Raw genomic sequence first — 14,963 nt, 5'->3', positions numbered from 1 at the left:
TAATGAAGTAATAGGTTGCCTCATAGTTTACAAGGTACTTTATGCCACGCATTTTCTACCCATTTTTATATGTGGTAACTCAATCCTCACACTAATACTATGAAGTATGTATAGTTTTTGCCCCATTTCTTTTTAGTATTTATTTATTTATATTGAGAGAGAGAATGAGAGAGAGAGAGAGAGTACATGAGAGGGGGGAGGGTCAGAGGGAGAAGCAGACTCCCTGCTGAGCAGGGAGCCCAATGCGGGACTCGATCCTGGAACTCCAGGATCATGACCTTAGCCGAAGGCAGTTGTTTAACCAATTGAGCCACCCAGGTGCCCTTTTGCCCCATTTTGTTAAATATTAAATTCTTTCTTTAAAAATTTTTAAAAAATTTTATAATGTTATGTTAGGCACCATACAATACATCATTAGCTTTTGATGTGGTGATCCATGATCCATTGTTTTCGTACAACACCCAGTGCTCCATGCAGTATGTGCCCTCCTTAATACCCATCACTGGGCTAACCAATCCCCCCTCCCCTCTCCCCTCTAAAACCCTGTTTGTTTCCCAGGTTCCATAGTCTCTCATGGTTCATCTCTCTCTCCGATTCCCCCCCTTCATTTTTCCCTTCCTTCTCCTAATGTCCTCCATGCTATTCCTTATGTTCCACAAATAAGTGAAACCATATGATAATTGACTTTCTCTGCTCGAGTTATTTCATTTAGCATAATCTCCTCCAGTCCCATCCATGTTGATGTAAAAGTTGGGTATTCATCCTTTCTGATGGCTGAGTAATATTCCATTGTATATATGGACCACATCTTCTTTATGCATTCATCTGTTGAAGGGCATCTCGGCTCTTTCCACAGTTTGGCTATTGCGGACATTGCTGCTATGAACATTGGGGTGCATATGGCCTTTCTTTTCACTACATCTGTGTCTTTGGGGTAAATACCCAGGAGGGCAATTGCTGGGTCATAGGGTAGCTCTATTTTTAAATTTTTGAGGAACCTCTACACTGTTTTCCAAAGTGGCTGTACCAACTTGCATTCCTACCAACAGTGTAAGAGGGTTCCCCTTTCTCCACAACCTATCCAACACTTGTTGTTTCTTGCCTTGTCAATTTTTGCCATTCTAACTGGTGTAAGGTGGTATCTCAATGTGGTTTTTTTTTTGATATTTTAAAAGCATTTTTTTGACATTTTTAAACATTTCATTATGTTATGTTAATCACCATTTATCACATCATTAGTTTTTGATGTAGTGTTCCATGATTCATTGTTTGCATATAACACCCAGTGCTCCATTCAGTATGGGCCCTCTTTAATACCCATCACCAGGCTAACCCATCTCCCCACCCCTCTCCCCTCTAGAACCCTCAGTTTGTTTCTCAGAGTCCATAATCTCTCATGGTTTGTCTCCCCCTTCGATTCCCCCCCCTTCATTGTTCCCTTCCTACTATCTTCCTTTTTTTAAACATATAAATGGTGCTGGGAAAATTGGACAGCCACATGCAGAAGAATGAAACTCGACCATTCTCTAACACCATTCACAAAGATAAACTCAAAATGGATGAAAGACCTCAATGTGAGACAGGAATCCATCAAAATCCTAGAGGACAACATAGGCAATAACCTCTTTCACATCAGCCATCAGAATGGGAGAAGATATTTGCAAATGACATATCAGATAAAGGGTTAGAGAAAGACATGTATCATATGATCTCACTTATATGAAGAATTAAGATCTCAGGAAAGAAACTGAGGGTTACTGCAGTGGTGGGGGGTGGGAAGGATGGGGTGGCTGGGTCAATGTGGTTTTAATTTGAATTTCCCTGATGGCTAATGATGATGAACATTTTTTCATGTGTCTGTTAGCCATTTGTATGTCTTCTTTGGAGAAGTGTCTGTTCATGTCTTCCACCCATTTTTTGACTTGATTATTTGTTTTTTGAGTGTTGAGTTTGAGAAGTTCTTTATAGATCTTGGATACCAGCCCTTTATCTGTAGTGTCCTTTGCAAATATCTTCTCCCATTCTGTGGGTTGCCTCTTTGTTTTGTTGACTGTTTCCTTTGCTGTGCCCAGAAGCTTTTTATCTTGATGAAGTCCCAAAAGTTCATTTCTGCTTTTGTTTCACTAGCTTTTGGAGATGTATCTTGAAAGAAGTTGCTGTGGCTGATGTGAAAGAGGTTATTGCCTATGTTGTCCTCTAGAATTTTGATGGATTCCTGTCTCACATTGAGGTCTTTCATCCATTTTGAGCTTATCTTTGTGTATGGTGTTAGAGAATGGTCGAGTTTCGTTCTTCTGTTGTGGCTGTCCAATTTTCCCAGCACCATTTATTGAAGAGACTCTTTTTTCCATTGCATATTTTTTCCTGCTTTGTCAAAGATTATTTGACCATAGAGTTGAGGGTCCATATCTGGGCTCTATATTCTGTTCCATTGGTCTATATGTCTGTTTTTGTGCCAGTACCATGCTGTCTTTGGTGATCACGGCTTTGTAATATAGCTTGAAATCGGGCAGCATGATGCCCCCAGCTTTGTTTTTCTTTTTCAACATTTCCGTGGTGATTCGGGGTCTTTTCGGATTCCATACAAATTTTAGGATTGTTTGTTCCAGCACTTTGAAAACTGTCATTGGAATTTTGATCAGGATGGCATTGAAGGTATAGATTGCTCTGGGTAGCATAGACATTTTAGAGCAGAGATCAATGAATTAGAAACCAGGAACACAGTAGATCAGATCAATGAAACTAGAAGCTGGTGCTTTGAAAGAATTAATAAGATTGATAAACCACTGGCCAGACTTATCCAAAAGAAAAGAGAAAGGACCCAAATTAATAAAACTATGAATGAAAGGGGAGAGATCACGACTAACACCAAGGAAATAGAAACAATTATTAGAAATTATTATCAACAACTATATGCCAATAAACTGAGCAATCTGGATGAAATGGAGGCCTTCTTGGAAACCTATAAGCTGCCAAGACTGAAACAGGAAGAAATTGACAACCTGAATAGGCCAATAACCAGTAACGAGATTGAAGCAGTGATCAAAAACCTTCCAAAAGACAAGAGTCCAGGGCCTGATGGATTCCCTGGGGAATTCTACCAAACATTCAAAGAAGAAATAATACTTATTCTACTGAAGCTGTTTCCAAAAACAGAAACAGAAGGAAAGCCTCCAGACTCATTCTATGAGGCCAGCATTACCTTAATCCCCAAACCAGGCAAAGACCCCATCAAAAAGGAGAATTTCAGACCAATATCCCTGATGAATATGGATTCCAAAATCCTCAACAAAATCGTAGCTAATAAGATCCAACAATACATTAAAAGGATCCTGCACCACGACCAAGTGGGATTTATCTCTGGGATGCAAGGGTGGTTCAACATTTGCAAATCACTCAATGTGATAGAACACATTAATAAGAGGAGGGAGAAGAACCATATGGTCCTCTCAATTGATGCAGAAAAATCATTTGACAAAATACCACATCCTTTCCTGATTAAAACTCTTTAGAGTATGGGGATAGAGGGAACATTCCTCAAGTTCATAAAATCCATCTTTGACCATCATTTTTTTTTGGACACTTTGAAGATGTTATTCCACTGCTTTTTGACCTCCATGATCTCAGACAAGAAGTCACTTGTTAATCTTATTGAGGCGCTCTTGTACATGAAAAATCAATTTTCTCTTGCCACTTTTAATATTTTGTCTTTGTCTTTTGTCAGTAGGTCTATGATGTGTTTCAGTGTGGATCTTTGAGTTTATTCCAGTTGCAGTTCATTGAGCTTCTTGGATGTGTAGATTGATATTTTTATTCAAATTTGGGAAGTTTTTAGCTATTCATTCTTCAAGTATTTTTCTGCCCTTTAGCTTTGTCTTCTTCTGGGACTCCAATTATTTATATGTTGATGCACTTCGTCCTGTGCCACAAGTCTCTGAGATTCTGTTCATTTTTCTTCATTCTATTTTTTTTCTGTTCCTCAGTGAATAATTTCCATTGACCTATATTTGAATATATTACTTTTTAAAAAAATTTTATTATGTTATGTTAGTCACCATACAATACATCATTAGTTTTTGATGTAGTGTTCCACGATCCATTGTTTTCGTATAACACCCAGTGGTCCATGCAGTATGTGCCCTCCTTAATACCCATCACCGGGCTAACCAATCCCCCCTCCCCTCCCCTCTAAAACCCTGTTTGTTTCTCAGGTCCATAGTCTCTCATGGTTCATCTCTCCCTCCAATTCCCCCCGCCCATTTTTCCCTTCCTTCTCCTAATGTCCTCCATGCTATTCCTTATGTTCCACAAATAAGTGAAACCATATGATAATTGACTTTCTCTGCTTGACTTATTTCACTTAGCATAATCTCCTCCAGTCCCATCCATGTTGATGTAAAAGTTGGGTATTCATCTTTTCTGATGGCTGAGTAATATTCCATTGTATATATGGACCACATCTTCTTTATGCATTCATCTGTTGAAGGGCATCTCGGCTCTTTCCACAGTTTGGCTATTGTGGACATTGCTGCTATGAACATTGGGGGTGCATATGGCCCTTCTTTTCACTACATCTGTGTCTTTGGGGTAAATACCCAGGAGGGCAATTGCTGGGTCATAGGGTAGCTCTATTTTTAAATTTTTGAGGAACCTCCACACTGTTTTCCAAAGTGGCTGTACCAACTTGCATTCCCACCAACAGTGTAAGAGGGTTCCCCTTTCTCCATAACCTCTCCAACATTTGTTGTTTCTTTCCCTGTCCACTTTGGCCATTCTAGCTGGTGTAAGGTGGTATCTCAGTGTGGTTTTGATTTGGATTTCCCTGATGGCTAATGATGATGAACATTTTTTCATGTGTCTGTTAGCCATTTGTATGTCTTCTTCAGAGAAGTGTCTGTTCATCTCTTCTGCCCACTTTTTGACTTGATTATTTGCTTTTTGGGTGTTGATTTTGAGAAGTTCTTTATAGATTTTGGATACCAGCCCTTTATCTGTAGTGTCCTTTGCAAATATCTTCTCCCATTCTCTGGGTTGCCTCTTTGTTTTGTTGACTGTTGCCTTTGCTGTGCAGAAGCTTTTTATCTTGATGAAGTCCCAAAAGTTCAGTTTTGCTTTTGTTTCACTAGCTTTTGGAGATGTATCTTGAAAGAAGTTGCTGTGGCCGATGTCAAAGGGGTTACTGCCTATGTTCTCCTCTAGGATTTTGATGGATTCCTGTCTCACATTGAGGTTTTTCATCCACTTTGAGTTTATCTTTGTGAATGGTGTTAGAGAATGGTCGAGTTTCATTCTTCTGCATGTGGCTGTCCAATTTTCCCAGCACCATTTATTGAAGAGACTGTCTTTTTTCCATTGCATGTTTTTTCCTGCTTTGTCAAAGATTATTTGACCATAGAGTTGAGGGTCCATATCTGGGTTCTCTATTCTGTTCCATTGGTCTGTATGTCTGTTTTTGTGCCAGTATCATGCTGTCTTGGTGATCACTGATTTGTAATATAGCTTGAAATCAGGCAACGTGATGCCCCCAGCTTTGTTTTTCTTTTTCAACATTTCCTTGGTGATTCGGGGTCTTTTCTGATTCCATACAAATTTTAGGATTGTTTGTTCCAGCACTTTGAAAAATGTCATTGGAATTTTGATCGAGATGGCATTGAAGGTAGAGATTGCTCTGGGTAGCATAGACATTTTAACAATGTTTATTCTTCCGATCCATGAGCATGGAATATTTTTCCATCTTTTTGTGTCTTCTTCAATTTCTTTCATGAGTGTTTTGTAGTTCCTAGAGTATAGATCCTTTACCTCTTTGGTTAGGTTTATTCCGAGGTATCTTATGGTTTTGGGTGCTACTGTAAATGGAATCGTTTCTCTAATTTCTCTTTCTACAGTTGCGTTGTTAGTGTATAAGAAAGCAACTGATTTCTGTGCATTGATTTTGTATCCTGCCACATTACTGAATTGCTGGATGAGTTCTAGTAATTTGGAGGTGGAGTCTTTTGGGTTTTCCACATAAAGTATCATGTCGTCTGCGAAAAGAGAGAGTTTGACTTCTTCTTTGCCTATTTGAACACCTTTTATTTCTTTTTGCTGTCTGAATGCTGTTGCTAGGACTTCTAGTACTATGTTGAACAACAGTGGTGAGAGTGGGCACCCTTGACGTGTTCCTGATCTTAAGGGAAAGGCTCTCAGTTTTTCCCCATTGAAGATGATATTCGCTGTGGGTTTTTCATAGATGGATTTTATGAGCTTGAGGAATGTTCCCTCTATCCCTATACTCTGGAGAGTTTTAATCAGGAAAGAATGTTGTATTTTGTCAAATGCTTTTTCTGCATCAATTGAGAGGACCGTATGGTTCTTCTCCCTCCTCTTATTAATGTGTTCTATCACATTGATTGATTTGCGAATGTTGAACCACCCTTGCATCCCGGGGATAAATCCCACTTGGTCGTGGTGGATGATCCTTTTAATGTATTGTTGGATCCTATTAGCTAGGATTTTGTTGAGGATTTTGGAATCCATATTCATCAGGGATATCGGTCTGAAATTCTCCTTTTTGATGGGGTCTTTGCCTGGTTTGGGGTTTAAGGTAATGCTGGCCTCATAGAATGAGTTTGGAAGTTTTCCTTCTGTTTCTATTTTTTGAAACAGCTTCAGGAGAATAGGTATTATTTCTTCTTTGAATGTTTGGTAGAATTCCCCAGGGAATCCATCAGGCCCTGGCCTCTTGCTTTTTGGGATGTTTTTGATCACTGCTTCAATCTCCTTACTGGTTATTGGCCTATTCAGGTTGTCAATTTCTTCCTGTTTCAGTCTTGGCAGCTTATAGGTTTCCAGGAAGGCCTCCATTTCATCCAGATTGCTCAGTTTATTGGCATATAGTTGTTGATAATAATTTCTAATAATTGTTTCTATTTCCTTGGTGTTAGTCGTGGTCTCTCCCCTTTCATTCATAATTTTATTAATTTGGGTCCTTTCTCTCTTCTTTTGGATAAGTCTGGCCAGTGGTTTATCAATCGTATTAATTCTTTCAAAGAACCAACTTCTAGTTTCGTTGATCTGATCTACTGTGTTTCTGGTTTCTAATTCATTGATTGCTGCTCTAATTTTAATTATTTCTCTTCTAATGTGTGGCTTAGGCGTCATTTGTTTTTTTTCTCTAGTTCTTTAAGATGTAGAGTTGGTGAATTCGGGATTTTTCTATTTTTTTAAGTGAGGCTTGGATGGCTATGTATTTCCCCCTTAGGACTGCCTTTGCAGTATCCCATAGGTTTTGGACCAATGTGTTTTCATTCTCATTGATTTCCATGAATTGCTTAAGTTCTTCTTTGATTTCTTGGTTGACCCAAATATTCTTGAGCAGAGTGGTCTTTAGCTTCCAAGTGTTTGAATTTCTGCCAAATTTTTTCTTGTGATTGAGTTCCAGTTTTGGAGCATTGTGGTCTGAGAATATGCAGGGAATAATCTCGATCTTTTGGTATTGGTTGAGACCTGATTTGTGACCCAGTATATGATCTATTCTGCAGAAAGTTTCATGTGCACTCGAGAAGAATGTGTATTCTGTTGTTTTAGGGTGGAATGTTCTGTAAATATCTATGAGGTCCATCTGGTCCAGTGTGTCATTCAAAGCTCTTGTTTCCTTGTTGATTTTCTGCTTAGATGATCTGTCCATTGCTGAGAGTGGAGTATTGAGGTCTCCTACAATTAACGTATTATTATCAATATGACTCTTTATTTTGGTTAACAGTTGGCTTATATAGATGGCTGCTCCCATGTTGGGGGCATAGATATTTATAATTGTTAGATCTTCTTGTTGGATAGACCCTTTAAGAATGATACAGTGTCCTTCTGTGTCTCTTATTACAGACTTTAGTTTAAAATCTAATTTGTCTGATATAAGAATTGCTACCCCAGCTTTCTTTTGAGGTCCACTGGCATGGAAGATGGATCTCCAACCCTTCACTTTCAGTCTGGATGTATCTTTAGGTTCAAAATGAGTCTCTTGTAGACAGCATATGGATGGGTCCTGTCTTTTTATCCAATCTGCAACCCTGTTCTGTTTTATGGGAGCATTTAGGCCATTCACATTGAGAGTGATTATTGAAAGATATGAATTAATTGTCATCATGTTGCCTGTGAAGACATTGTTTTTATAGATTGTCCCTGTAAATTTCTGTTGTAGATCACTCTTGGGGTGTTTCTCCTTTTATAGAACCCCCCTTAATATTTCTTGCAGGGCCGGCTTGGTGGTCACATATTCTTTCAGCTTCTGCCAGTCGTGGAAGCTCTGCATCTCTCCATCCATTCTAAATGAAAGCCTTGCCGGATAAAGTATTCTTGGCTGCATGTTCTTCTCATTTAGTACCCTGAATATGTCTTGCCAGGCCTTTCTGGCTTGCCAGGTCTCTGTGGATAGGTCTGACGTTATTCTGATGTTCCTCCCTCTGTACGTAAGGAATCTCTTCCCCTTAACTGCCCTTAAGATGGTTTCCTTGGTTCTAAGATTTGCAAGTTTTACTATTACATGCCGGGGTGTTGGCCTGTTTTCCTTGATCTTAGGAGGGGTCCTCTCTGCCTCTAGGACTTGAATGTTTGTTTCATTCCCCAGATTAGGGAAGTTCTCAGCTACAGTTTGCTGAAATACATCTTCTAGTCCCTTCTCTCCACTCCCTCCGGGATTCCAATTATTCTGACATTGGAATGCCTCATGGTGTCACTTATTTCTCTGATTCTATTTTCATGGATTCTGAGTTGTTTTTCTCTGGCCTCCTCTTTTCCCTTTTTATCTATTATATTGTCTTCCAGGTCGCTTATTCTGTCTTCTGTCTCAGTTACCCTAGCTGTTAGATTATCTAGATTGGATTCGATCTCATTGATAGCATTTTTAAGTTCTGCCAATTCACCTTTTATTTCTGCCCTTAGAGACTCTATGTTGCCATTAATTGATTTCTCCATTCTAGCCATTGTCTTCACAATTGCTAGCCTGAATTCCATCTCCGACATCTTGGTTATATCTGCATCCATTTGTAAATCTGCAGCATAAGTCATAATCTCTGAGTCTTTTCTGTTTTGGGGGCTCCTCCTCCTAGTCATTCTGTTGATGGGTGTTTGAGGGAATGTATAGAGTCCAAATTATTGACCAGAACCCAAGCAAGATGCACCTGTTTTCTTGGGACCTTAGGGTTGCTGGCCTCTTGTTTTCCCAGCCTGTCTTCTGTGGGAGGGGCCTGCCACGGTGTTACTCAGGCAACCCTGTTTGGGCGGAGTTGCCCTGCACCCCTGTGGCGGCGGATGGGCTCAGTGGGAATCAGTCTTTGGGGCTTTTGTTCTCTGGCGCCTTTCCCTGGCAGATTTCCGCATCTCTTCTGCCAGTCAGAGCAGAAGAGACCGTTTCCAACCCTCTGCCTCAGAGCAGAGAGACTGCAGTCTGTTCTTCAGTGAGCTCTCCAGGCCACACTGTCTCTGTTTCTGTCCGTGCTGCTATAAACTGCAGCATCCTGGGTTGTGCACCCCTCCGCAGTGCTCCCAGTCCTGCCTCCAGGTCGGGGCACGTCTCTGCCCTTTGTGCTTCTAAAACCGCCAGCCACTCTCAGTTCATGCGCGTGGGACTCCGCCTCTTCGGTTTCCGTCCCGTGGCCTGCAGTTCACGTGCGCGCGACCCCGCAGCTCTGGGTTTCCCTCCCGGGGACTGCCCTAAAGTCTTTTCCCGGACGCTACCGGTCTCCGAGTCTGTGCCCGTCCGCAGCGCGCGAGGCTGTCACTCACCGGCAGTGTAGGATCCACACGGGTAGGCACCCTCCCGCTGCCATTTATCCTCCAATATCTGCCCGCAGAATCACGGCTCTCTGCTTCGTACCTCAAAACCAACCACCTGCGATATTCTGTTTGTAGAGATCCAGATCTTCTTACATCTCAGGCTGGTTTCGTGGGTGCTCAGAGTGGTCTGGTAGATATCCAGCTCAATTCCGGGGACCAGCTGAAATAGGGTCCCCTACTCCTCCGCCATCTTTCCCCCCTCTTGTGAATATATTACTTTTTTACTTTTACTAGTTACAATCTGTTGTTGAGCCCCTCTGGTGAATTTTTCATATCAGTTATTGTACTTTTTAACTCTAGAATTTCTATTTGGTTCCATACATAATAGCTATTTCTTTATCCATATCCATATCCAACAACACTGTTTTTGTATTTTCTTTTAGTTTTTTAGACATGCTTTAGTGTTTTTAATAAATTTCTAATATCTGATTAAGACTTTATCAACAAAGTTTGAAATCTGTGGTTCCTTAGAGATGTTTTCTTTTGACTGATTTTCCCCCCTTTGTATGTTTCACGTTTTCCTGTTTCTTTGGATATATCATAAATTTTTGGTTAAAACTCAATATTTTAGATTATATATTGTAAGACCTCTGTTATCATATTCCTCCACCATCCAAGGTATGTTGTTGTTTCTGGTTTGTGGTGTTTTTGTTTGTTTGTTTAGTGACTTTCTTGGACTAATTCTGTAAATTGGTCATTCCTTTCAGTGTATGACCCTTGTAGGGTTTTGGTCACAACTGTGTCAGTTTTAATAGCCACCCAATGTTTGTTCAGAAGATTTCCTTAATGCTTTGCCTATTTTCTTTTCCATTCATCTGTCTATGGACATTGGGCTCTTTCCATATTTTTGCTATTATTGACATTGCTGCTTTAAACATTGGGGCACATCCCCATGCCTTTTTTGAGTGAGGCATTATCCTTGTGCATCCTTACATTTACAGGAATATTTCAGAGGTTTTCAAAATTTCTTATGGTGCTTTGGTACTCCAGTATTTCCTTTTAAATTGCTGGATAAGTTGTTGTTGATCCACCCTGAAATCATAGGCCTAGATAGCTGGTGATGTGACAGTAGTTTGCTATTGTATTGGTAATGCCCTAGAGTAGGCTCTCCTCTCCCCCATGAGTTCTCAATCAAATCAACTAGCCACCAAATTTAGAGAATAAAGGAGTTAGGAACTACAGAGTTAGAAAAAAAATATTGGTTGTGTTCTGGGGGTGATGATGATGCTTTTAATGGAGCTCCAAAAATAGATCTCTCCATTGTCTTCAGTGCTCTCCACTTTTGGCTGCTACACCACTAAGCTCCATGTTAAACCATCCCAGACTCCTTTCTCCCCAGTCTTCGTGAGGTTCAGTAGTTTCTCTTGGATAGACTATTTTCAATTTGTTCTGCAGTTTTGGACAATTGCGAGTTTTGAAATGGTTGGTTTTCATTGTTCTGTGTGTATTTTTGTTGTTTTAGAAGGAGAGCAAGTTCACCAAGGTCCTTACTTCTCCAGGAAGTCAGTTCCCAGAATGTGCACTCCTAAGCACAACATGCTGCTAATGCTTATGTTCACCTACATCAACCAAGCTCTTTCCAGGTGTCTTTCTTGGACACTTCAGTTCTTTCTTGCTTACATTCTTCTTAATCTATGCTTCAGTTGTCCTGAAATGGCCTTCCACACACTTCCACATTCTGAAATGCCCTGCTCATTCTCTATTTTATCCTAATGTAGAATCAAAAGTGAATTCTATCACCATGTATCAGTAAAACCTTCAGCCATAGACCTAAGCTCTCTGTGCATCAGTTACCAATCTGTGATCATAAGAGAACCTCTGATTTGTGCTGTTGTTAAAGTTAAATCAAATAACTTAAAAACAAACGACAAATAACTGAATTTAAAAATGGACAGTATAGGGACACCTGGCTGGCTCAGTTGGAAAAGCATGTGACTCTTGATCTCAGGGCCATGAGTTCAAGCCCCATGTGGAGTATAGAGATTACTTAAATAAATATAAAACTGAAAAAATGGACAAAATATTTTAATAGACACTTCTTTAAAGAAGATTTGTAAATGACCAATAAGTACATGAAAACATGCTCAACAACCTTAGTCATTAAGAAAACATGTCAAAACCCACAAATGAGATATTATTTAATACCCATTAGTTGAAATGGTTAAAAAAGACAGGTAATAAAAAGTGCTTGGAAGGATGTGGAAAATTTGGAACACTCATACATTGCTGGTTGGAATGTAAAATGGTGCAACCAATTTGGAACATGGTTTGACAGTTTTTCACAAGATTCAATATACAGCTACCACATGCTAGGTATATACCCCAAACAAATGGAAACATACGTTCACACAGAAACTTGTATATGAATGCTCATAGCAGCATTATTCAAAACTTGAAACAACTAAATGTCCATCAATTGATGAATGGATAAACAAAACGTGACATACCTATCCAGCAGAATATTATTTAGCCATGGCTAGTTGAATATAATAAAAAATAAGACTAAGGAATATTAATCATCCATAAAAATGTGCTGCAATGTGGATGAACTTTGAAAGCATGATGCTAAATGAAAGAACCCAGTCATGAAAGGCCACATATCGCATGATACCACTTATGTAAAATGTTCAGAATAGGCAAATCCATCGAGTGAGAGAGCAGAGTAATAGTGCCCTGGGGGGAGGGTGGGGAGTGGAGTGTGTGGAGGTGGGAATACGTGACTGCTAATGTAAATGAAGTTTCTCTTGGAGGAGTTGAAAATGTCCAAAAGTTAGATGTTGGTGCTGGTTGTACAACTCTGTGAATATTCTAAAGACCACCGAACTGTATGGTTTAAATGGGTGAATTTTATGGTCTGTAAAATATATCTAAATAAAGCCATGAAAAATTGAACATGATAAAAAAAATAAAATACAAATAAAGGGCTAAGACCCCCTCCCCCCCCAAATAAAACTAAGTTGATGGCTTTGGCAGCCAATGGAAAAAAATTCAATTGAACAGTGCAAGAAAGGCCCTTAAAACCATGTTAGGTTCACAGGACTCTCAAAGTCTGTTAACATGTTTGTGGGCTTCTCCTTTGCTTCAACACTGTTTATCTCAGTAACATCATTCATTGTTAATATCTCAGCTAAAAATATAGTTTCCTTAGAGAGTCTTCCTTACCCATCCTAATCCCTGAGACTCCAAACTAAGCATTGACATCCAATCATACATCTCATAGCCTCACATTTTTGTTTTATTGTTACAGTATGTCTAACTGTGTGTCTCAAACTCCATGTTAGATTTATGGGTTTTAAGACCATGTTTACTTTCTTTTTTATTGTATCTTCAGAGCCAACCACAGAGCCTGTCACAAAAGATTTGCATCGACATGGATGGAACTGGAGGGGATTATGCTAAGTGAAATAAGCAGGCAGAGAAAGACAATTATCATATAGTTTCACTCATATGTGGAACATAAGGAATAGAGTGGAGAACCATAGGGGAAGGGAGGGAAAACTGAATGGGAAGAAATCAGAGACGGAGACAAACCAAGAGAGACTCTGGACTCTGGAAAACAAACAGGGTCACAGAAAGGAGGGGGTTGGGGAATGGGGTAACCAGGTAATGAGTATTAAGGAGGGCATGGTTGGGATGAGCACTGGGTGTTATAAGCAACTAATGAGTTGTTGAACACTACATCAAAAACTTATGATGTACTATATGCTGGCTAACTGAACATAATAAAAAAAAGAGTCACTCAGTATTTGTTGATGAATGAATGAATGAATTTATATAATAGTTTTATATTCCTAAGGACTAATGCATTTTTTATTCTCTCTCTTGCTCAGCTGCTGGATCCACCCAGGCAAGAGATTTATATGGAGCTTCCTTGGACCAGTGTGTGCCATCTTCTCTGTGAGTAATGATGTCATTACTAGGTATATACCCCAAACAAATGGTTTACAAACAAATCAAAACTGATTATATTACTAGGTATATACCCCAAACAAATGGAAACACACGTTCACACAGAAACTTGTATATGAATGCTCATAGCAGCATTATTCAAAACTGGAAACAATTAAATGTCCATCAATTGTTGAATGGATAAACAAAACGTGACATATCTATCCAGCAGAATATTATTTAGCATTTAAGCACCCTTAATGCTCTCACTTGATGGATTTGCTTATTCTGAACATTTTACATAAGTGGTATCATGCAATATGTGGCCTTTCATGATTGGATTCTTTCATTTAGCATCATGCTTTCAAAGTTCATCCACATTGCAGCACATTTTTATGGATGATTAATATTCCTTAGTCTTATTTTTTATTATATTCAACTAGCCATAGCTAAATAATATTCTGCTGGATAGATATGTCACGTTTTGTTTATCCATTCATCAATTGATGGACATTTAGTTGTTTCTAGTTTTGAAACTGCTAAATAATATTGTTTAGCATTTAAGCATCCTTAATGCTTAGCTGGGGGTCATTAGAAAAGCAAAACTTTAAGGGTGGTGACAGGGGCAGGCATGTCCCTGGATTGTCGCGGCATTGTATGGTTTTCTAAGACTGCTCCTAAAACTACAAACTCTAACACTCTTGCTTAATATGGAAACGACTTAAATGTGGATTGATGTTGGACAGGCTAGGATACAGATCACAGATTGAAATTTTATTCAATAAACCTTCTGTGGTTTCTTGAAGGTCAATTTAGCTTTTGTTCTGATGACCCTCTGGATTTTGAAAAGCAAACTGTCTTCCCTCAACAGTGATGTATCCACTCTCCAGAATAAAAGGTAAGATTGAGAAGAGAGTGACAACCCCACAGACATGTGGGTGGTCCTGAGGACAAAGCCATGTGCCTCAGCAGTCCCTGATGCTTCTTCTTGAGGTCTGCTAAGGGGACCTAGAGCAGAGAGATGCAGCTATCCTTCTATGGCAGCTGGCTCAGATTCAGTAGTGTGCTCCTGACACCCTGGCCAAAATATTATGTCTATTCTTTTTTTTTTTTCTTCAGACAGAGAGAGAGTGTGGGAGAGGGGAGGGCAGAGGGAGAAGGAGGGAGAGAATCTTAAGCAGACTCCATGCTCAGTGCAGAGCCCAACATGAGGCTCAGTCCTATGACACTGAGATCATGACCTGAGCTGAAATCAAGATTCGGAT

General features: G+C 39.6%; 1 protein-coding gene across 1 annotated transcript in view; it reads left to right on the top strand.

Moving 5' to 3' along the window:
• LOC118535425 (adhesion G protein-coupled receptor E2-like) overlaps positions 1-14,963 on the top strand; it is a 41,081-nt gene that overhangs the window by 15,137 nt on the left and 10,981 nt on the right. The window contains 2 exon segments of the mRNA XM_078059454.1: positions 13,641-13,707; positions 14,505-14,596. Coding sequence (XP_077915580.1) covers positions 13,641-13,707; positions 14,505-14,596 — 159 coding nt within the window.

This window comes from Halichoerus grypus, chromosome 1 (assembly GCF_964656455.1).
Source record: "Halichoerus grypus chromosome 1, mHalGry1.hap1.1, whole genome shotgun sequence".
NCBI lineage: Eukaryota > Metazoa > Chordata > Mammalia > Carnivora > Phocidae > Halichoerus > Halichoerus grypus.
This window is presented reverse-complemented; position numbering and strand designations above follow the sequence as displayed.